Consider the following 22888-nt stretch of genomic DNA (forward strand, 5'->3'; position numbering starts at 1 on the left):
CTGGTGTTTCTGTAATGTATCTTGGGCTGGAAAGGGTTCTTGTCCTGAAACTTAGAAACACCCTTTAATTATGTGTTTGGTTTGCTTAGGGTAAGTGAAGTACAGGTCTGGGGGAATCACTGAAAGGGATCGTTTTGTTGTCTTTCTTCCCCATTTTTGGATACTTTTTTTGAAATTGGAAAAAGACAGTCAAAAAGAAACTTTACATAAATGGTATGTTTTAGCAGGATGTAGATACTCGTGAAGGAATGTGTGATTTAGCACATGTCTTAATTGGGCTTTGTCACACTGGTATTTCTTCTTAAAACTGTACTGGAAGATTTCTAAAGAAAAAGGTGATTGATAGCTTCTGTGAAGCAAGGGAGACTTCTTAGTGTTTTTTGCAGAATACTTCTGTTTCCCCCAGACTACAAGGGATGGCATGTGAAAGTGCTCGGGGTGGGGGATTTCATCAAATAATTTGAATTATTAGGTGGTATGAGACTTGCTCATATGTTTGTTTCCTTGTTATCACATAGTGTGCAAGGCATTACAGGGGACATGGGTTGTCTTTGCTTTGTCTCAGTTTCATGAAGTTCAACAGAGAAAAGCCTTTCATGCTTCCCAAGAGACAAGACAGCTTACTGCTGAGCTCCTGCAGTTTAGATTTCATCAGAGTTCTGCTTAACCCAGTAATAGCTCAACTTAACAATTATCTCCTCTTCCTAGTATTAGCAATACCAAACCTTACTGCTTTGTCTTTGCGTGTCCTGCCTCGAGAGATGGATCCTCCTGGCACCTCATCATAGTAGAGGTCTCCTAAAGTTTTAAAATACTGTACAACTAGAGTTACTTCTAGCCTAAACTTAACATCCTCACCTCCTCCTTTCTCTTGGAAATGCAGAGACCAAAAACTGCACAAAAATCTTGAAACAAAAGTAGAAATAAGATTAAGGGGAAAAGCAGATATGTAATCAGCACTGTGCCCTTATAGGTGTAAAGCATAGCAAGAGAATTAATGTGTGACTTTCAGTATGTAGTTAATCTAGTCTGTGGCCATCAGTTGAGTCAATTTTGACCCTTCTTGAAATGAATACAGTACACAAAACGTGATACAAATCTGCTGTAAAGCACATGGGACTTCTTTTCTTCTCTTTCCATTCAGTCTTAAAGCTGATCAGCTGTCAGGTTAAGGAGCAGCCTGAGGAAATCTGAGTGATGGAAGCTTAGCCTCATGTTCTCATGTTGTGGGAAAAATGACAGCCTATTCCCAGAGCAGGTTGCTGAAATTCAGCAAATGCAATGAGCTTAATGTCAATATCAGCATTTTTCCATAATTAATTGTGTGATAATGAGAAAAAGGGTCAGAACTAGTTCTGTTCTGCTGCTTTTTCATGTTATGGTCTGGACAGTATATCACTGGTGAGGTTCAGGGTAGGAAATGCGCATTTCTCTCGGGTATCACTGTTGTGGTTGTTATTGTGAGGAAGAGGAGGAAAGAGTGTCTTTTATCTTAATCACCACGCCACTAGTATGAAGGTATGTTCTGTAGGACAGTCTGTTTTTATGATGCCATTGCCCTCAGTCTGTGGATATGAGTATAGGATGCTTAAACTCTCTCAGAATTGTGCATCTTAAGAGGTTTATGATAAACAACTCTGACATCATGATGTGAGTCATGATGGGGCATGATCTCAAAACAATACATGCTAGTATATTTAGTTCATGGAGATTTCTGTATGTTCTTCTGTTCACTCTTAATTTCATAGTTGTTTTTAGAGATGCAGGGCTTGGGAGGAGGAGAACTTATAAATGTTGCAAAGCTTTGATTTTAAGACTTTCTAAATTTGAATGTCGCCTCTGCTTTTTTGTGACTTTCATGCTGTTAACAGCAGCTAATGCTGATGTATTATATTGCCACCTATATGGAAGGTTGGGCAACACTTTCCATTATAAGACTGTTCATTTGATTATTATGTTGCCAACATTCAGCTGTTGGGGCTGAAATTTTCCATGCTGGGTGTTTCCTTCAGGCTGAATTTGTTGGGAAAGTTTCAATAAAAATACTCAAACTATTCTAGGGAATGAGAGCGAGGGGAAATACTCTATTTTACTCATGTTTATTGAAGTTTGCTGCAAGCAATTGGTTCAGCAATCATAGCACCTATGTGCTTTGGAGCAGGGATTTGAATTATTAGGAAGGTGAAAGGGAGAGGGGAGAAAAAGTATGAGTAAAAGAGATTTTTTTTTCTAAGGAATGGGCTCCTCCCTGATACAGTGAGCCACCCATAAAGAGGCACACAAACCCCACTTGTCAAAATATGATTGGGGAATGACTGGGAATTGAGCAGTTATTCTTGTTCCACTGTGCTTACATGGTATACTGGGCTTGGAGAGAGAGTGCTATGAAGTGCAAACAGAATCTTGTGCATTAGGGAACCATGACTATAAAATCTGTGTAGTGTTGAAACTGAATAGCAAGATTCTGGGGTTGAAATTAAGACTTGAAAGCAACAGGAGACTGACTCGGCAAGGAGATGGGATGGATCAGAAGATAATGGGAGAGACTATTAAGGAAGGTGAGATATAACCTTAGTAGTCTTAAGACAGCCTGTTTTAGTTACAGTTTGTTGTCTGATTCCTATACATCTTGTGCAATTAAATGAGGCAGAGAAAATTGTATGCAGTCATGTAAGATCAATATTCAACCATAATTGTTTCATTTCTGTGCACTTGATGTTGCAGCCATAATGTATGTTTAATGTGAAAATTAAAGCTTTAGTCAGAAATGTTGTTCTATACCCATCATTAAAATACTTACATTATAGGCTTTGAAGGGCACTACCGTTTCAGTTAGAATACTGAAAAATATTTTATTTAATCTATTTAAACAAGATTTCTTTTTAAAAGCTTAGTACTGCCAATGCTTCAGCAAACATAAGAGATTATTCAGATCTGAAAAGGTTAATTTAATACTTCACGTATCAGGAACTGAACTTCTCGACAGACTCTGCCTTCCATCTCTCTCAAGTCGACAGTGAAGACAACAAATGACATTTTGGAACATACCCGACATGCTTAGCCCAAATGGGACTGAGTTAACAGGACAAGGAGAAGTTTCAAATTTTCCTGATTTTTATGGATCTCAACCAGACTAATTATACCTCAATATTATTTTAACATTGTTATTCATGGCTGAGTTCATTGAATAACAGCATTCATGCTGGTGCATTTTAACATCTCATGCTTGAGGTTATCATCCAAGTTCTCAAGGATTTATAACATTGCCATAACATTTTCATAAGGAATAACACTTCCCATCCAGAAGCAAGCACACATCATACTACAGATTCCAAACATAGTGAATTAGATGTTTCCTGGTGAGCAGAAAGTGAATGTGTACTGAAAGGCCATTTTATTATTGCTTTTTTTTTTTTCTTTAATGAATTTTAGAATAATGTTTGGGGACTATTTTGCTAATAATATCTCTACCCTGTTGAGAGAAAAGAAATTTAAAAGTGAACTGTTACTACGGATATCTTCTTTTTAAATATTTACTTAATAAAACTGCCATATCTATGTTTGACATGATGCATTGTCTCTGTTACAAAGAAGATAAGCTGTCATGCCATATACCTACTTATTAATGTCTGCAGATTGTGTGCAGATGGTACATATCATGGCAAAGATCCGCTTATTAATGCCTTCATGGTGTGGTTGGGCGGGATACATCTTTATTATTCTGAGGATACTTGAATTTTTATGCTGCTGCATGACAATACCTCAGTTGTTTTTTCAAACAAGCTGGAGATATGAACCAATTTTGTCTTTCATATTTGACATACGTGTCTAAAAGCCCCTCCTTTTCTCTTTCTTTTTTTTTTTTTTAATTTCCCTTCAGTTCCTTATGCATCTCTCACCATTCCACAAGAGCTGTTTTTCTTAGAGATCTCTGGTGTGCACTCATAACCAGCAGGTGTTGCGAGCAGTCACAAAATGTTGGGTTTCCATGAATACAGTAATTCACATTAATTGAAACTGTTGGTTGAGTCTGCAGAAGAAATCAGGCTGTCTCATAGCAACATGTTGCAGATTGTGTGGTATACATTATGTATTGCTGTGAGACCCAAGGTGACCGATGGTCAAAACGATGCCCCTGGCAGCACTGCTTCTCACCTGTGCGTTCCTGTTTTTTGTCGCTTTATGTGCAATCATTACAATACTGCGATCTGCAGAATCACTTGGTCCAGCCAGCCTGTAGCCTACTTCTTCATTTGCTGACCCGTGCGATCCCTTTTCTCAGGTCTGCTGCTAACTGTACATCTATTTCCCAGCTCTGTGCTGGTTTTGGGACGTTGATCAGGGGCTGCTTTGATGTCTTCTAAAATAGCGGGACACATCATGTCACACAGTAGGCCATTTGGTGGGAAATAGATTTATTGTGTACCAAGAACTTGATAGAGGGCAGTAGGTTACCTCTTCTCACAGAGGTTCCCAGCACCTCTCCCTGCCCACCTGCAGCCTGTGTGACAACTCAGCATCCTCAGCATTTCTTCCAGAGTTGTTCTCTGGTGCTGCTTCCACCTATGAGTCTACCTCATTCTTAGGCTTCACTGAGGAGACTGTAACTACTGAAAGAATGCCAGGTTGCCCTTAGTCCCATACAAATAATTGCTGGTAATTTTTGTTATTCTGTTTCCTTACTGGATTGCAAATATGAGTTTCTAGGTGACAGCTGGCTCCAGGGCAACTGAGCATGAAGTCTGCACAGTTCTCACTTATCTGATTACACCCTTCACAATTTGTCAAGGTTGTAAGCTCATCATTTAAACCTAGGATCTTGGCTAAAAGCTGGCTTCCTGTGAAGTCAGAGAAACCTTTGAGCGTGTGGATGTGGCATTGACGGATGTGTATCAGTGAGCGTGGTGGATGTGGGTTGACAGTTGGACTGGATGATCTCAGAGGTCTTTTCCAACCTTTATGATTCTATGTAACTTAAACATTCTGTATCACATGCTATTGTGTTATTTCTGACAGACATGGTTTATGCCTTGGCATGAAAACAGAGGACTATGCAGAAAAAAGATTATTTTCTTTGGGCTGTCTTTGTGTGAATCCTTCAAGGTGGCTCCTTGTTCAGTGGAAGTGAGAGGAAGTAAGAATTAGAATACTGCTGGAGCACTTAATGCTGGAGCTCTGAGTTGCAAAGGACCCACTGTAGCAGATCCCCAGCTCTTTCAAGAGAGGTTTAAGGCAGGTGCTAGCAGTGATGCTTTACGTGTCAATGTAGTGCAGTATTGTGTGTTCTGGTGTAACTGTGTATATATGCACTTTTGATTAGAATAAAAGTGGTCTTTTTCACTCTAACTGTTCTATTTTGGAAGGAGTCAGATTAGAAGTGAAAAAAGCTAATATCATTCCAGGTGAGATATTCCCAAGTAAAAAGTTGCACTGCTAGAACTACTGCACTTATGAACTGCATCTTATGCTGTGCTGGTGGAATTTCCTCTTAGGATCCCGCAGAGATGAACCTTGAGTTGCATTAAGTGTTTTCTGTAGCATGTACCAAATCTCCACAGAGAAGTCTGACTTGGTTTTCCAGAGTTGGGAATTCCCATTTGAGGAATTACAGTTTAACTGGATGTCTTTTATTCCAGACAGTGCTGTCTAAAATTCTTAGAATAAAAAGCTCTGATTATCCCACGTTGGAAATGATGCATCTACACATTGTAATTCATAGTACCACTTTGACCTTCCTATTCAATGTGTTTGACCTTAACTTTATGTCCACTAGAGCTACTCAGCAACTTTTTCATAGAGATTAAGTGTAGTTATTGTAATATTGTGTGCAATACTGGTCTGTGGTTGGAGATTTAAAAAGCCTGCACATTTGTGCATGATGTGAATGCCTAATACAAATTATATAAAAATCAGAAAGTTGATGGAGGAGTTTGTGTTCTTGAAATCTGTATGTTGTGGAGGAACTTGTCAGGGCTGATTTTGAAGCTCCAGTTGGTCACTAAGAGCATTACCTAAAGCTTTCTTGCTGACAGCATTTGAAGTCTCTCATCCTCTCAATCGTCCTTGTTATAGGTTTATGACTGATGCAGCTCGACGTGAGCAGGAGTCTTTGAAGAAAAAGATTCAGCCGAAACTCTCTTTGACTTTGTCAAGCACAGTGTCCCGTGGGAATGTATCCACTCCACCTCGCCACAGCAGTGGAAGCCTTACTCCTCCCGTCACCCCTCCAATCACTCCTTCCTCTTCGTTTCGTAGTAGTACTCCAACAGGTAAGCATATACCATTTCACTTATTCCCAAATCAGCTTGCATTTTTTCTGTGTGGCTTTTGAGAATATTTATTTAGAGAACAGGTAAGTGCTGAATGCTCTTTTATCTCTGTTGGAGGCATTCATGTACTCTGTCTACTCAGTCTAGCAGTTCCCATGAATTATGCATTAGTATCTTTTATAGTTTTGATTGAAATCAGCCAACAGACTGAAAAGTCAGCACATTTGTCAATAACTAAGTCATCCTGATTTTCCCAGGTATAAAAATACTGAGATGATTTTTTTTCACCACTTGAAGAAACTGAAGGTTGCTTGCTATGTTGAGCCAGATCTCTTGACCCAAGTCATTCTGTTTTATATTACCTGGAGATTTTGTTTCAGACAGTAGTGATACACTTCAAGTTAAATTTCATTTTTTCAATTCTAAAAATATAAATGCTTATATGTCATGTTCCACCTATGAAGGGGGACGGGTGAACAGATTTGTAAATTTTTCCCATTAGATTAATGTTAAGAAATATTCAAGGTCAAAGCACAGTCATCAATTTTAATGAGAATCTCTGTACTACAATTATCTTAAGAGTATTGGCACTCTTACAGTTATCTGTCTAAGCTGTGCAGCTACACTATGTGACCTCGTAAGAAATTGAAATTAGCTTTGCGTTACTTAACTTTATGAAAGGAAAAAAAAAGAAAAGAAGGGACGGAGATGTTAGCAGTGAGAGAGGGAGGGAGGCAAACAGAGAGAGATCACTTGTCCAGTGCTGGGTCAGCCAAAGTATTGAAGTCTCTAAGACTCCCAGAGCTTCTCTCAGGCATCCCTTTGTGCCTGCTGGAGTTTACAGGGTTCACCATTGCAAGTCTACTGATAAGTCCACAACAGATGAGTTTGCAGTAAGTTTGCCATATACAAGTTAGCAGTCAAACTTATGCAGCAAAATGGGAGTTTTGGACAAAGCAGTGCCTTCCTGTCTACACAGGGCTTCCTTTGCCAAACCAAGTCTTCAACCTTCAGTTTGTTGTCATGGCAATGGTCTTATCTTGCAAGTGTTTGAGACAATTTCAGGTGTACCATAGATAAAGTGGTTTTTCATTGGTCTGCTACAATCTGTGCGGTTTTTTAATAAATAGAATGAACATATTTCTCTTAGTAAGAAATAGCACTAGTATCCCTGCTTTGATAAATTGCCTTGCCATGTATTTTGCATAAGCTATTTAACATTTTGGTATTAACAATTAAATGAAAAGAATGTAGTGGTCCATGTGTTACTCTCTAAGTTCGGAAATGAATGGTGCGTCCCTGTGCGTCCCTGAACATGAAAAAGGGAAGCATATTGTGTAGAGCTAAACAATGAAGTCTGAACGTAATACAAAAATTTTAACAAGTAAATTTTTCTTAATTATCTCCTCTTTGGAATGAACTGATCACTTCCTTTAATACAGATGTCAAGGAATTTTGTCCTTCCTTTTGTTTTTTTCCAACTTCTACTGAGTCGACTAATTCATGATGTGGTCAGGTAGCACAACTTTGAATGTCTGTCAGGACCAGTTAACTCTCTGTTGTTTGAAATACACTCAATTAAACCTAAAGAAAATTTATACTAAAATAATTCTATTTTTGTTATTTATACAAACTTTCAATCTTTTAAAGTTATTCAGAATGTTGTTCTACCTGTAGTTAGGAAAATCAGCTTGTTTTGGCAAATGAGTTTCTAGGTTAACTGAGTCCTACTTGCCAGGTTATAAATAATAGCAGCTTCCACTTTCTGCGTTGTGTTGTAAGTTTCCCCTTGGAGCCATATTCCAAGGCTAGAATTTGGAATAGAATTTGGTAGCAAAAACAACATATAAAACAGAGATTCTTTCTTGAAGATACTTGGTTTCTTTAAAAAAATAATAATTATTATTAACTGAATTATATTTCAGCAGAAACTTCTCACCTCAGAATTTTCATTTTTGTCATCCTATAAATTTGTCTGGACCTAAAATAAGCGGTGCAATTTTTCTGATAACGACAATTTCTCCTAGCATTTTCTCGGCACGGAATTTTATTCTCAGTTATAACATACATGCAAATGTATGTATGTATATATATGTATATACACTCTAGATGTTCCCTCTGATCATCAGGGATTAGACCAGATGACCTCCTTTCCACTGCTAACTATGCTGTGACTCTCTGATATGTAGATCATGTGCTCAGAGTCCTGTTGTGGCTGAGTTTCTTTTCTTCATCCCTATGCAGGCACTGCATAGGGGGTGTAGGAAAACGTCGTCTGGGTAGGTGTTAACTGCTAGAATCCAAAATAAGCATTGTCCTCATCATCCTTTATACCTATACTTCATCAAAAAAGAAATAGAATTGCTTTTACCAATTTTGTTCATCATTGCAGTGTTACTTATATTATCTCTGATCTCAGTTGTTCTGTATTTTGTAAGGGTACTGAAATTCAGCTGTGGCATTACTGTTGCTGTGCCAGGTGCAAGTCCAGGATGGTTCCACTTTAGAAGACAGAGAGAAAGCATTCCTTAAAAACTGATGAGATGGCATGCAAATATCTGCATGTCCCTTAGCAGAGAATAGCTGTCCTTTATATGGCTGTTTGCCATTCTTTCTTGTGGTACAAACTGGGAACCTTTTGGGTCCCATTTTCCAATTAGGAAACCATTTTAGGTTTGCTACTTGTCTTGGCCTTACTAGGTGTGATGGTGTTGTCTTGAAGAAAGTGGCCTGAACCTCAGTTGTCTCTGTGTCCTTAGAGTGTATGTCCCACCATTGCCTCATGCTCTTCAGCTACTGTTGTCATATTTCAGCAAAGTGTAATTTCACATAATGATCTCCCATCCACATATTGACCAGATTTGAACCCACTTAGCTTATGAAATTTGATAAGAAACAGTTGAGGTGGTTTGGCTGCAGAGAATGTTAAGCTTTGCAGTAAAAATGTATGCCAAAGGACTACAGGCCAAATTCTCAGACAGAGCTGAGCTGCTTCCAAGTTGACAACATACATGCTGCAAACGTTACATGTGTGTGTACACCACCTTCTTGTGCACAAATGGCATTATTCACTGATGGCATGTTCAGCAGAAATACGTAGCGAAGAAGTCTATTCTTGAAGGCTCTTTTCAGGTAATGAGGTGGACACACATTTATCTGCAAAATCTGTGTGTTAGTCCCCTGAAACTGCCCATTTGTGATTTTGGTGGGAAGCAGAAAGGCAGCAGTTAATTCTCTACACCTCCCTTCTGTTCCCTCAGGGGTGACTGGCATCCGCTGTCTCTGCTTACGTTTGACTTTTTGTTCCATCTCCTGTAACAAGTTTTCTTTTCTCAAGACCTACATCCTCCAATAATTGCCTACAGTTCGCTTTAAGAAATTTGTTCCAGTTTTTGTTGTAACAATAGTGTCTCCCAGGAGACTTCGTTTAGTGGCTTAAAGCTCTTGTTAGGATTCACAGGCAGGATTTAGCTGAAGAAATGGCTTCCATCGGTAATAGACTCCTTAGGGTGCAAGGGAAGTAGAGTTAAGTAGCAGCAGCACACAGCTTATTTTGGAAAGACATTAACATTCTCAAACATTGAAATATCTTTCTTTTAAGGAGTGCTCAATTAAGTCACAAAGACTTGTGTTGCCTTTATTTTTAAATGTCCACTTTAAACCCACAAAACTAATGAAGTCTAGTTGTGGATAAAAATGGGGCTGACATTGCATCTTTAACATACGCTGTTAATTTCTTAAACATTTTTATACATTTGTGTGGCTCACAGATGAAATTTCCACCCCTAATTTCCTGGCTTTTGAGTGGAAGTCAGAGCGTTGACGCTCCTTTGAAAATTGTGATATCTCTTCATACTGAAAGGCTTTAAAAAGATTCAGTGATAGTGATTTATTAGTAATTTATTATAAAAATAACCTTGTCCCAGTTTTAGTTAAAAAGGTAGTTCATAGTAACAAGCCTCAAACTTAAAAACTAAAATAAATAGTAGGGTTTTTTGCATTGAAGAAGTGCCAAAAATCATCTGAAGTCACTGTTTTGTTTTTTTTTCTTCTGTATATATGACTTTTTTTTTCTTTTTTTTTAATGATTCCAAACCTGGGTTTGTAAATTTCAGCCTGGAGTGAATTTTTGGCCCTCTTATAAATCCTAAAGCAAGGGTTTAATACTACCAACTGGCTTTTTAATGGATCAGCCCGAAGTCTTGTCCCTTTCACCTCCCCCCAAAAAGGCTGGAATATTTGGAAACCTCATAATTGGCATTACATTTTGCTCTAAAGAAACTGGCTCTCAGACCTCCTTTCCTGTTTATTTTGATTTTAATAGATTACAAGGTATAACATTTATGCAGTTTTAATACATTTATAAACCTACTTACTGCCTGATTGCACTGGGCAGCTGATGGCAGTGAGTCCTGGCAGCAAGCACTGAGGATTCTATGGTTGACTGCAATAGCTGCAGCCATGTGTCAGTTCTTCCACTTGTAAAGGAGATGAAAGGAGTAAGTTTTCATGGGTGGTCAGAGCTGACCCTATGAGGGAGTTGGCAAGGCACATTTTGATTTGCAGCTGTCATTTAAATAGCTGACTACCTATTGGTTTATCTTACTAATTAGGGTAAATGCCTTTCTGGGGAGTCACATTTGTGCAGTCATTTCTGATTGACTTCATTAGAAAGGTTTTACATTTCTACAGGTTCTTTGAAATTTCCACCAGTCTGATCTTATGTTTACCAAATTGTCCCCATTTTCCACCCACAGGAAACCCCCGACTTTTTGACCTCTTTTTTTCTTCTGTTTTATTTTTAAAGTAAAATATGAAAATGATAATTAATTTTAATTTGCTGGAAAAAATACTTTGTATTATTGAATGTTTAATAAATCTAGAGCTAAACCAGTAATATAATCAAACAGGCTTCAAGATTCTAAACAGCAATATTTTTAGACATAAAGGAAAACTGAGGCTTTCAAGTTAGTACTATTGATGTAGAAAACCTTGTATTTACCATCTGAGGGTATTATTTGAATAACGATTCAGCGGATCTATGGCAACTCTGTATTTATAGTGCATGTCTAGATACAGTGCATAGAGCATATCCATAGCTGAAATCAAGACTGCTTTGTAGCTGTTGTCAGTAATCCTAAAGCTGCACCATTTCAGCCAGTTAGAATATATCATGTGAAATGGGCTAATGTTTTTCTAATAAATCATACCAGTGGTGAACCATGACTTACATAATATATGATTTAAGGACAGGAAGTGAAACTTAATATTTTTTTCAGTTAAAAAAAAAAAATCAGTCCTCAGCTAGTGTGTATTTTCAGAGCCTGTTGTAATAAGTACTTTCGATACTCAGCGTAACCGAACTCTTAAATCTGTACAATGATTTTAAATGTTTAGTTGTGTTGTAGGTTTAGTTTCTTTTAAAGAAAATCATTCCCCATTCACTCCACTACAGAGTGTCTTCTGTGATTAATACCATGTATGTATAAACTTATATGCAATAAAGTTAATAGATTCTTACAACTCAGGCTATTAATCTTTCCTCTTATTCATTTGGATTTTGTTCAGTTTTCAAGTGCAACTCCTGGCCAAACATTGACCAAAAAGTTACAGCTTCCTTTTGGTGTTAACGGGTGTTGCTACTGATGAAATAATTTAGAGCTTCATTGTTCCCTTTATGGGTGACTAATTTAAAGGAGATTAAACTGTCTGTGTTACAGCTTAGGCTCTCTTTTCTCCTCTTGTCCAAGGCAGCTGGGTCTCAGAAATGAGTCTGTAAGAATCCACCTCGCCTGTGGCTCACTGGGAGCTTGTCTTCATGGGAGCTTTGCTTTGGGGGAGATTGCAGAGCAGCATGGAACAATTTGGGAGCTTTCTCAATAAGCATTGTTAAATCAAGTAATGTTATCTCAGTGACATGAGATATTATTCGTAGAATTCTCCTGTATAGCATTTTCCTTCATGGATAACTCTTGAAGGAACCCCAAGGGCCTTCTCTTGAACCTATTCATTTTCATTTTTGGAAATGCTGAAGTTGAAAGCAAACCACCCATTGTTTGCTGGTAATAGCAATCAAAAACACAATAGTAATCAGCCATTGGAACTGGGTACTGAAATGGGGTGAGAGACGTGCCAGAAACTAATATGGTTTAGATTCTAAATGTGTGTTTGATTTTTGTTACTTTAGTTGTTTGAAAAATGTGTTGGTTTTTGTAACGCAAAAGCTCGCTTCATAGGTATCAGTGCAGCTAACATTCTAGCACAGTTTCCATATGTTAAGCTTTCAACAATGAAGTTATCACATGGCACAGACAGCTGTTGTGCAGAGAGCCATTGCAGCACGTTAAACGGAGTCCAGCAAAGAAAGAGATCTGCTCAGCTAAGCTGCTTTGTAAGTTTAATGTGGACAGTAGAAATGTAAAATAAATCTGAAATTGAATGAGGACTGAAAGGAGAGGGAGCGAGGTGCTCAGAGTTTTTTTGTTTACAGATGTGGTATCAATATGTAGCCCAGTTAATCTGAAATTTTAGCAGAACTGCTATTTATATCAGAGTGCTTTCAGTTTCTGTCAGCAGATGGTATTTCTGAACTCCATGTTAGGGTGAATCAGAGCAGACTGTGAACCATTAAATCTGCTATTCGCTTCATAATCTGCAACAGCTTTTTCTTGGAGCCATGCAGTTTGGCTCAGTACTGATGTGAGTTGAAGAGAGCTCGCTCTTTTGTGGTGTGCTGGTTTTTTTTAAGGATAGTATGTTGCAAAATTATCTTAGGACAGTCAAGTTGATGGGTGTGGTGTTTTAAAAATTTGCTACAAATTCAGCTTTTATGCAAATGCATAAAACTGTCTCAAATGCATTTAAGCACGGATTAGCGGTAAGCATCAAACCAGTCGCTGAGGAAAATGAATGCCTAAATCTGAGCATTTAACAAATTGTTTTGTCAGACCAGAATAAAGCATGTATGCACTTTGCAGAGTTGCACACTCAAGAATTTATATAAGCACAAACCATTAGCCATTCACTTAAAAAAAAAAAAAAAAAAAAAAAAAAATTCACCTGCATAAGCAATCTTAAATACTCGGGTTTAATTGCTACACCTCATAGTAATATAGTATAGTGTCATGCAAATGTAACTGGAAAAAAAAATAATGAAAAGTGGAAAGATGAGATCAAATCCCTGGGCTCTTTTACTGAATTGTCACTGAGAAGTTGGTTGAGAGTGCCACACTTTTGTGTGTATGACTTATGCCTAGTGTAGTAAAGCACAAATCAACTAAGTTCTACTATAACTTGAAAAAACACACTTTGAAGTGTAAGAGGAACCATCTCATTATTTGTTCAGATTAACAGAAGTTTCTACTTGCTTAGCTGCCACTTGTGTGCAGTGTTTTTACTTAAAAGTTAGATATGCAGACCCACTCTTGTATAAAAAGTGTGGGCAAATAACTAAGCTATGCTTAGAATATGTAGACCAAATCATGTTCTCCAGCATAATGGAAGTTTGTCTGAGTGCATCTGATATTTCAGGCCTACAATGTACGATAAAATACATGATCAAGTATCTCGAGGCGATTGCACTGTGGTCTGTGGCAAAGCTTCCCTCTGGGGGACTTGGCTGGTGCCAGGATTTCACCTTTTCCATGCAGATGACGAATGAGAACTTTGTGGTTATTGGAGCCAAAATGGTTCCATCTAATTGCAGGTTTGGGGGCCTATATTAATCCTACACAGTAATTAATATATACGTATGTTTGCCCAGCATTTAGCAGTCTGAGGCGCCTATTCTAACTGAGCCTTATGGGTGTTCTTGTAAAAAATAAATGCATAAATAATTAAAAAAATAATGAAGGCCATTGTGTGAAACAGTTGATCTGCATATGAGTTAACTGCAATATGTGTGTGTGCTGAGACATGGTAGGAGATTTTTGCACAGGCTTTTGGCTGAGGTTGTGACTGGGCATGAATAATTAGTAAAATCAGTGGTAGTTTCTGCCTTGAGGAATAAAGCTGTAGGAGGAGGTTTCCAATAACAATGAAAAATAATAAGTGAAAGTGCAATTATTTCCTATAGGCATTTTCTTAGCACAGGTGGGATTTGTTCTAAGCACCAGCTATAAAGACATAGCTTTTTCAGAGCTCAATGCTACATTCCCCTGATTTAAAGGGATCCAAGCGTGAAACTTGTATTCATCTTCTCCCAGTTTTCCAGAGAAAAATGTTCAAGTGCTTATCGCTCTGCTTTGGCTTCAGTAAAAGCTATCTTTCGAGTAATCCTGTTGTACAGATTCCTTAAAGAAGCAAACATACATAGGACATTGATTACTCACTGACAAAACCAAACCAAAACAAAAAGATTAATTTAAAAAAAAAAGCGATTAGTGATAGATTAGTTTTTCATATCTAGCATTGGAGATAAGCCAGGTAAGGAACAGCATCCAGCAAGATTGCAGGGGGGGCTCTGGCAATAAGAGGTTGCTGAGGGCCAGGGGTCAGCACGGGAAATGGAACAGAGGTGAGAAAGGAAGGGAGATTTTGCCTGAAAAATCTAAACAGGGTGAAAGTTTAGAGGCAGGTCTTTTCTATTTAAATTATTTCATTTCTATTTCATTATTTTGTTCATATCTTTGATCCGTCAAAGAATATCTTGATTATTTTTTTTTCTCCTTTGTACCGTCTTGTTACATGGCATTTAATGAAATGTAGCTGTGTGATGGGCATGTCTCTTAACAGGAGCCAGGGAGGTCTGCCCATGTGTTGGTGTTTTTGTTTGGTTAATTTTTATCATCTCGCAGGCAAAACTGGAAGCTTCAGCCGTTCTGCAGACCACATCCACATCTGCCTTACATTTAGAAAATCAAATTATTTTAAATAGTTGTTGGGAAAAAATAGGGCTGTGCTGTGAGGGGAAAATACATGAAGGCTTTTTTGGGGGGGAAAAAAAAAAAAATTCTTCTCAAAGCTTTCCTCTGCATTTTCTATTGTCCTTCCTTTTCCAGCTTTATGGATACGTTTTCCTTACACTTTTGCTAAATTTCTCATTTTTACTTTGGCAGGAAAAAATGTGTTGAGCACAGTTTTCTGTGAAAAAAATGTTCTGTAAAGACTGACTTGGTCTTTAGATGTAGTGCTTTCCTGCAGAAGTCTGTATTTTGCTAGAGGAGAAGGTGCATCAGAAAATACATATTGCATCGTACTCATCTCCCTCACTGCAGGAAGCTTTATGTGCAGCCTCCCATTCGTTGTATTTCCTCCTCCCAGCTCATTTGGAGCGTTGTTGTTTGATACAGACATAAAACGTACCAGCAATTATAGAGCTACTGTGCGGTAGAATTGTATTTTAGTTGCACATACCTGTAATTAATTGTATGGGAATTTTCACAGTACTCTCCCTGAGGAACAATTTCATTGAAAAGTAACTATGTTGTCTAGACTACAGCAACTCGTAAAATCATCACTGGTTTTGATTTTTGAGCTACAAAGCCGTAATAGAACCATGGCTCATAGATTTAAAGTACTTCCAAGTGCAGGAACTGTTTTATAATCCCCATCTTAGAAGTCTAACCTGTCAAACCGTTTTTAACGGGGTCAGGAACAGAAAATGTACGATGAGCTTAAAGTAAAGATTGTTTCTGTTAATTTGTGGTAGGAGCTTTTTGGTGTAAAAGTGCATCCTTTGAACGTGGATCTTTCATCCCCCCAAATGCAAAAAAGAGGCATATGTTTTGTCTAAATGTGACTGCCTTTCATGGCTTGTGGCATAATTGGTTTAATGTAGGAATAGCTTGACACTTAGAAAGGAACTTCAGTGGTCCTGAGTAACAATGACAGCATTCATGTTTGTGTATTTACACTGCAAGGGCCAATTGGTGGAAGGATTTTAAAAAACCCCACAACTATTTAGCTTTATGAATAATCTCCTAGTTACCTCAAAAGTTGCTGACTGAATGCACAAATGCACTTCAGAAGGTTGGAAACAATAGATGGACATATGGCATTTTTAGATGGTTGCTTAAATCGTGTAGACATATGTGCACACGTACTCACACACAAAATACCACACTACAAGACTGAACGGGATTATTTTCTACCATTATAGTGACTCAAGAACTGAGAAGAACACTCTAGCTCTACCAATGCTGTATGTCTGCACACTGAAAGGAGTTATGGCTTTCAGAAAGTACAGTGCCTAGCAGAAAAAAAAAAAAAAAATACATACTTTCTTAGGCCAGCACTTCAGTGTGCTGAAGACGGTGGAACTTAAGCAAATGTTTGAGTTTTCCTTGCACCCTAGCCAAAGCAAATCAGAGGTAGAAAAAAGGAAGGGCTAATGTGCCATTTCACACTTGATGATTTAAAACACAGAGAGTTTTATTTCACAGGGGAAATAGTGTATTGTGAGTTGATGTTAGCCAGTACATGGTCATCAAAATGAGGTGAAATGCCAGGAAATGCAGGGACCGTTTAGCTCTTGCATGTGAGCTAAAGGCTTCCTAACCCCAAAACCATATATTCTCTTACATTTTAAGCACTTGTGGCCTTGCAGGTGGGAGGCACAACTCTAACTGAAGATCAGACCTGGTCCACCGTAGCACAGTCTCTTGTCTTGTTAAGATATCTCCGTATATCCATATGTCAGACAGCATCATCCTTAGCAGTTTCCTGACACTTCTGCCTCTGATGCCAAAGGATACCAGAAGCCAAGGAGCAATGGAAAATAACAACTTGAAAAGTACTTTCATTTCAGCCTTAGGGTAATGATGCGTTGTATGAAACAATTCACACCTTACTGAAACCATGATAGCCTCAAAGGAAGGTTTGTGGCTGCATACCAAGGGCACTGCAGTGCAAATTTTATTTTATCGAAAGAAATGAGAGGAAATACGATTCCTTCCTGAATATGTGCTTATCTTAGGATGTTAAAATTGTATTTCTTTTTCAAAAAATAATGAGGTTTTATTAAAAACCTTTACAGCCCTATCCTGTACATAGGCAGGATGACAAAAGCCAACCTGGTTCAGAATTAAACTTAGTCTTTACTATTGATTTTGAGTATTGGGTTACCTTTTAGGTTACATTGATGGAATTTCTTAAATCTAGTTGGTCAGGCAGGTAGAATAGTTTCTGTGCAAAATAAATCCTCCTAGCCTTCACTGCATTGAAATGGAGAATCTGCCATTGCCTCCCATGTTGTTGGGCAAGGCTGTAATCCTCCCAGGGCTTGCAAGCATGGAATCTCTTCAGCATAAAATTGCCGAACCAGCTCTGGGCTGCCCTGGTCCTCTGTGGGCAGCTTGCCGCAGGACACCTTGGGCATGATGATTCAACCTATTCAGTTCATCTTGGAAGTAGCCATACTGAAATCAGCTGTGCTCTCCATGCAGCAAGTGCTACCAATGCAGCAATTCGTTGGACTTGCTGCCTGGTCATAGCTGGGTGCATCATTTTTGGGTTTGCGTGCTGATAAATGGGAAGCACATAGCAGTTGGGTAGGTAAGGAGTGTGTTCATTGCAAGTTTTATGGCCTGTACTGTAAGTGGCTGAATGGCTTTTGTGCAGCTGTAAAGCATGTTTAACCTGATGTTATAAAACACGTCTCAAATGTATTTTCATAGCTTCATAAACTGCAGTTCATTTATGTAGGTACTTTTTATTGTAATCCTTTATCTTAAACATGAAACTGCTTCCTGATACTGCTTCTACATTTTTCCTTCTTTTTATGAAAAGCAAAAAAAAAAAAAAAAAAAAAAAAGCTTTTCTATTCTCTTTCTTCCCTACCTTTTTGTTACATGCATCAGGAGAGTCCTTAAGTACAGCAAAAGCGCCCTGAGCTTGCATTTTTGTATTGCTAACCTCAGAATGCAGGCCTAGCAACTAAAAAGCCAAAATAACATTAATTATGAATGTTCTTCTCGCTGTGGTTTTTGGAATAAAAGTTTGGAACAGATGTTTGGGAGGGAGAGAAGGGGGAGGAAGGATGGAGTTGTTCTCAGCCCCAACTGGTTTTAATTCTTTCTTGAACATTTTGAGTCTATCTTTAAACGTTTGCCAGAGTTTAATTAACATCCCGTGACTAAAGGTGGAAAATGTCCTGCTTTGTTTTTCCTCAAACATATACCTGCACTTGTGGCTCATGCCAAAGCCAGAGAAAGAAAGGATTCCAGCTGGCATCGGTTTTATTACTGTTACATTAATTTACAAGTTAAGCCTCAGTTGGGAGGGGTCTGCTGGATTCATTTATTTATTTACTTTTTTTATTTTCATGATTTTTTAAGAAGTTGCCATGTAAAACACTGCCATTTAATTACAGGAAGCTTACGCTCTTGTTTGGTGAGCATTTCATAGCTTATTCCTCTTTATACGAAGCAGTAGAAATCTACTTTTAAGATGCGTTTAAAGCAGAGATTGTGTCCTTGGGTTTAGGGTGTTTTCTTTGTACTGCGTATAAACAGAAGATTGTACGTTATTGAAAGCCCTTTTTTTGTGTGTGTGGAAAATAGGATTGGGGGGGAAAAAAAAGTTTATGTAAGAATGCAAAATAACTTCCCGAGACTATTGGCGCAGTGTGACCATAAAACCTCAACAGCACATTGTGCAGTGACATTCGAACAATTTGCTTTAGCACCTCTGCAGCGTTTTCAGAAGGTCCTGTTCTACAAAACACATGGCACGGTATCAGTTGACTGTTTCTTTCCAGAATCCCTTCTTTCCATGCATGTTTTTGTGATTAGTTGCTGTTTCACCATTAATTGCAAATAGAGATTTTTTTTTTTATTATTTACCTTATTACGTGGATGTTTTATTTGCATTTATACATCCAATAAGTTACAGCATATCCGCTTATAGAGGTGTGCAGGCTCCTTGTGATGGATTTATAAGCTCCGAGCTGGGATTTTCTGTTTTATTTTTAAAGAGTGTTCTTTGCCATGCATATATCAAGATACAGATATATCAAGATAGAAAGTGGCATGTAATTGTTCCTAAGGCCAGACAGAATCCAGCTGTTCCAACTAGCTATATATTGGCTCTAGAGGAATTTTTTTAAGCCTAGTTTTATTATTTTTGACTCCCCTGTAGCCCAGAATGTTGAGCAGATCTAACGTGTAAATAGTTTCAAATTTTATTAACAGCAAATAAAAATATAGAATGCTAATGTGATATTATTAGTACTTCAAAAAATAAGCATGATGATGGTGATTTTTTCCCATTGTCATTTTAGCTTTATCTCCAGCTTTTTGGGGTGATTTCCTTAGTAGGCTGCCTCAGCCAAAGTCATTATATGTGAAAATGCAGTCTATTTGGTTTTGTGTTTCTGTCTATAGGATCTGAAGTCTCTGTGGTTTACACCTAAGATCCAAACTTTTTAATTGAACATATCTTAGGTTGCTTAAAATTCAGTGTGGGCTTACAGTTAGCGTTTAAATGAAACCAAAAGTGCTTTTAAACGGTTGGAATAGCCCCGTCTGCCCTTTTATTTGGTTTACTTTTCACCCATTGTGGTTATCAGTGGGTGTTTACCTGTACTTGTGGAATGATCCTGTCCGAAGCATCACTGTTCAGACGAGGTTTTTGGGCTCACCCTGTGACTGCCAAGTTGCAGTTGCCATTTCTACAGCCACTTTGAGTGCCCCTGGGGATGTCCAGAAAGCCCTGATCACACCCTTGCCTGCTTAAATGTTGCCTCTTGGTGCAGCAGACCCTGGTGGCTGAAAGCTACCCTTCAGCTGCTACAAACAAACAACAAGTAGTTCATGGGTATAATGCTTCTTCGGAGCTTTTTAAAGTACTTTGTGCATTAAAACAATGTTGAAAATCATATTACTCTTTGTACTTGAATCTGCATGCACATCATTACACGAGGCACATTTTTGAAATGCTCATGGGGTTTGTTCACTAACTGAGCTTTGCCTCATCCAGAGACAATAGAAAATCAGTTCCTCTAAATAATAATGGTTCCTAAACAGCCAGTCATTTAGTGCCCAATACTGGATCTGTGCTGGGAGAGCGCTGGAAGGCAAGGCGGTTTCTCCAGAAGACATTTTTCTGGCCGAATCCTGCTCTGACTGGTGTTGTGAGGAAGGGCAGGGCTCTGGCTGAAGGGCAGGGCACACAGAGCACAGCCACCGCGACCTGCTGCGGCTCCCTGGAAGGCCGAGGCGGTAATAAGCTGTCATTGCTGCTCTGGGGGCTCCTTTGTGGTCGTGCAGAGGGACGGAGGTCTCTGCCAGCCTTGGCGGACGCCTGCTTGACAAACCATAACCACCTCAGGCAGCTCTCTCAAGCGATGGCAGTGCTGCCAAGCATTCCTCTGCCTTTGGGAACGTGCTTGCCTCTCACTCAGGAACCAGGCCCAGAGATGCTGGCTAGAGTAAGAGAGAAGACTGAGTGCACATTGTGCCTGCTGCCTGAAGAAAGCCCATCCAGCCTTCTCCATGGGGAACCCAGCACTCATGCCACTTAGATGCTTAATCAAACACCAGAATTGCACTTGCAGTCTGAAATACCAGCATCTGTAGCACTTACACAGTGGTCTGCTTTATCTACTCAAGCTTTTTTTGGTTGTATTATATATGTGTTAGCATCTTCGCGGACATGAATGATTAACATACTTTTGGAAAAATGAAAAACTAATCTGAATGGACCTGTCACAGAGGCTGTAAAGTATTTTCTGTCCTCTCAGTTCTTTCTCCAACAGCAAGCAAGCAAAGGAAAAACCCCAGCTCAGACTTTTTGGGTGATCCAGAGTTGGAAGTTTGTTGCCAGAGCCAGCTCACTGTGCCACCAGTACCAGGTCACAGCCAAAGAGCCCTGCTGCAGCCTCTAGGCTAAGAACTTACGTGGCAGCTGTGACATGTTTTATTTAACTGTTTTGTATTTCATTGCTCCTAGCATTTATTTCCTGTGCTTAATATAAAGGAAGAATATTCTGTTTCGAATGACTCGATATGCCCTCAGACCAGCAATGAATATCAGCTGTGGGAATGTTCTCTCTGCTGCTGAGCATGGAGGGAGACTGTGTGCATCCATGGGCATGCAGGGGAGAACTTTGATAATTCCATAAATGCTTTAGTGTTGGACTGCTTTAGTGTTGGACCACAATTCTTGTAATATTAATTATTCTCTTCTTTCTTTTTTTTTTTTCCTTTTTCTTTAATTGAGGAAGCTGTCACAGTATATGGGAATGCAAACTCCTTAACATAAGAAGTGCTCTCATAAAACTGTTTCTGTGAAATACAAACTGCAAGTCCCGCACAGGACGAAGTGTGAAGCTGAATTTTTATGAGAGATCATTGGAACAACCGTGAACTTTCAGTGACACTAGCAATGCTGCTTCCCACTGCAGTGGTCTTTTTGCTTATAGTTATTCATTGTATATGTGAATGTATGCTTTCTGGTCCTGGAAATAATTGGCAAGGATATCTTGTTTTGTGTTTGGTTTTTTTTGTTGTTGTTTTTTTTTTTTTTCTTGGGAGGAGAAAGGAAGGACTCATAATGTTCTTGATCACAGATCAAGAAAAAATTACATATTTGTTGTAATTGCACATGCAGCATGTGCTGTTTTTAATCAGCTTTGTGTTTTTAGTGCTACAAGGCACGCTACACAAGTTAAATACACATTAAATAACTGCAAGTGATGTGCACCTGTTAGAACCGAGTTCGGGAAGAAAGCCCTCTGGAAACCACGCAGAGGAATGAAGGTGTGCACAGGAAAGGTAGAATTGGATCTTGACTACAGTGGCATGAATACCAAGTAACCTCCACAAGTCTAAAAGATGAAGTTTTAGATTTTCAGCATTGCAATTGGGATGCTGTCTGTGCTAGAATGTCAGATAGTTAACTCCTGCAAGATGCTTTTGAGGTGTTTAAGTTACTTATTTCACATGCTGGAAGAAGTAGAAGATAGGTGTGCAACAGGTCAAGTCTTTGCTGTAGGATGGCATGACATACTCATAGACTTCATAGCAAAGCTGAGTAGAAAAAGAGGTGGAACAAGTCTTGATGCTGCAACTTTGCTTTTCATCACACTATTAATACTTTTTAGTGCCCAGGCAGTAGTCATAGTTCCTTTAAGTGCATATTTTTTTTCTTCTGGCATGTAAGCTGCTGTTTATCGCTGAGCACCACCTCAGTCGTAATGTGTCTTGTTTATACTGCATAAAAATTAAAACAGAAATAACTTCTTAGTATGCTTTTGTGACCCTGTATGTAATTTATGCCTTCTCACAAGTGGTAATTTCATGCAGTACCTGGCTCTGCCATGGCAGCCAACATGAGCAGTGCCTTCTGGTGTCCAGCTCATGTCCATCTCGATCTTTGGAGCCCACCCCTTGCTTGAGTGGCAGTGGCATGGTCTCAGCATGGGAAATTCCATAAGACAAACAAACAAAACCCTAGCTTTCTTTCCTTGCCTTTGGATTGTTTTGTGTTGTTTTTTTTAATATAGTGGGACAGCGCAGCTGAAGTGAACCTTTTGGTGTAGTTGCTGGAATAAGGAGAAAGGAGGTGGCTTAGTGGGCCAGGACCAAAGAAACACTGCATGCAAGGAGTAGGGGGCAGCAGTAGGAAGATGTTACTAGGCACTGGGAAGAGAAAGCATTAATTCTAGCCCAGGGTGAGGT

General features: G+C 38.8%; 1 protein-coding gene across 3 annotated transcripts in view; it reads left to right on the top strand.

Moving 5' to 3' along the window:
- Positions 1–22888, top strand: part of JAZF1 (JAZF zinc finger 1) — a 176916-nt gene that overhangs the window by 140546 nt on the left and 13482 nt on the right. For all 3 annotated transcript variants that reach the window (XM_031590157.2, XM_090142634.1, XM_090142633.1), the window contains exon 3: positions 6073–6269. In XM_031590157.2, coding sequence (XP_031446017.1) covers positions 6073–6269 — 197 coding nt within the window. The remainder of the gene's footprint in view (positions 1–6072; positions 6270–22888) is intronic.

This window comes from Phasianus colchicus, chromosome 6, assembly GCF_987193195.1.
Source record: "Phasianus colchicus chromosome 6, bPhaCol1.hap1.1, whole genome shotgun sequence".
Classification (NCBI taxonomy): domain Eukaryota; kingdom Metazoa; phylum Chordata; class Aves; order Galliformes; family Phasianidae; genus Phasianus; species Phasianus colchicus.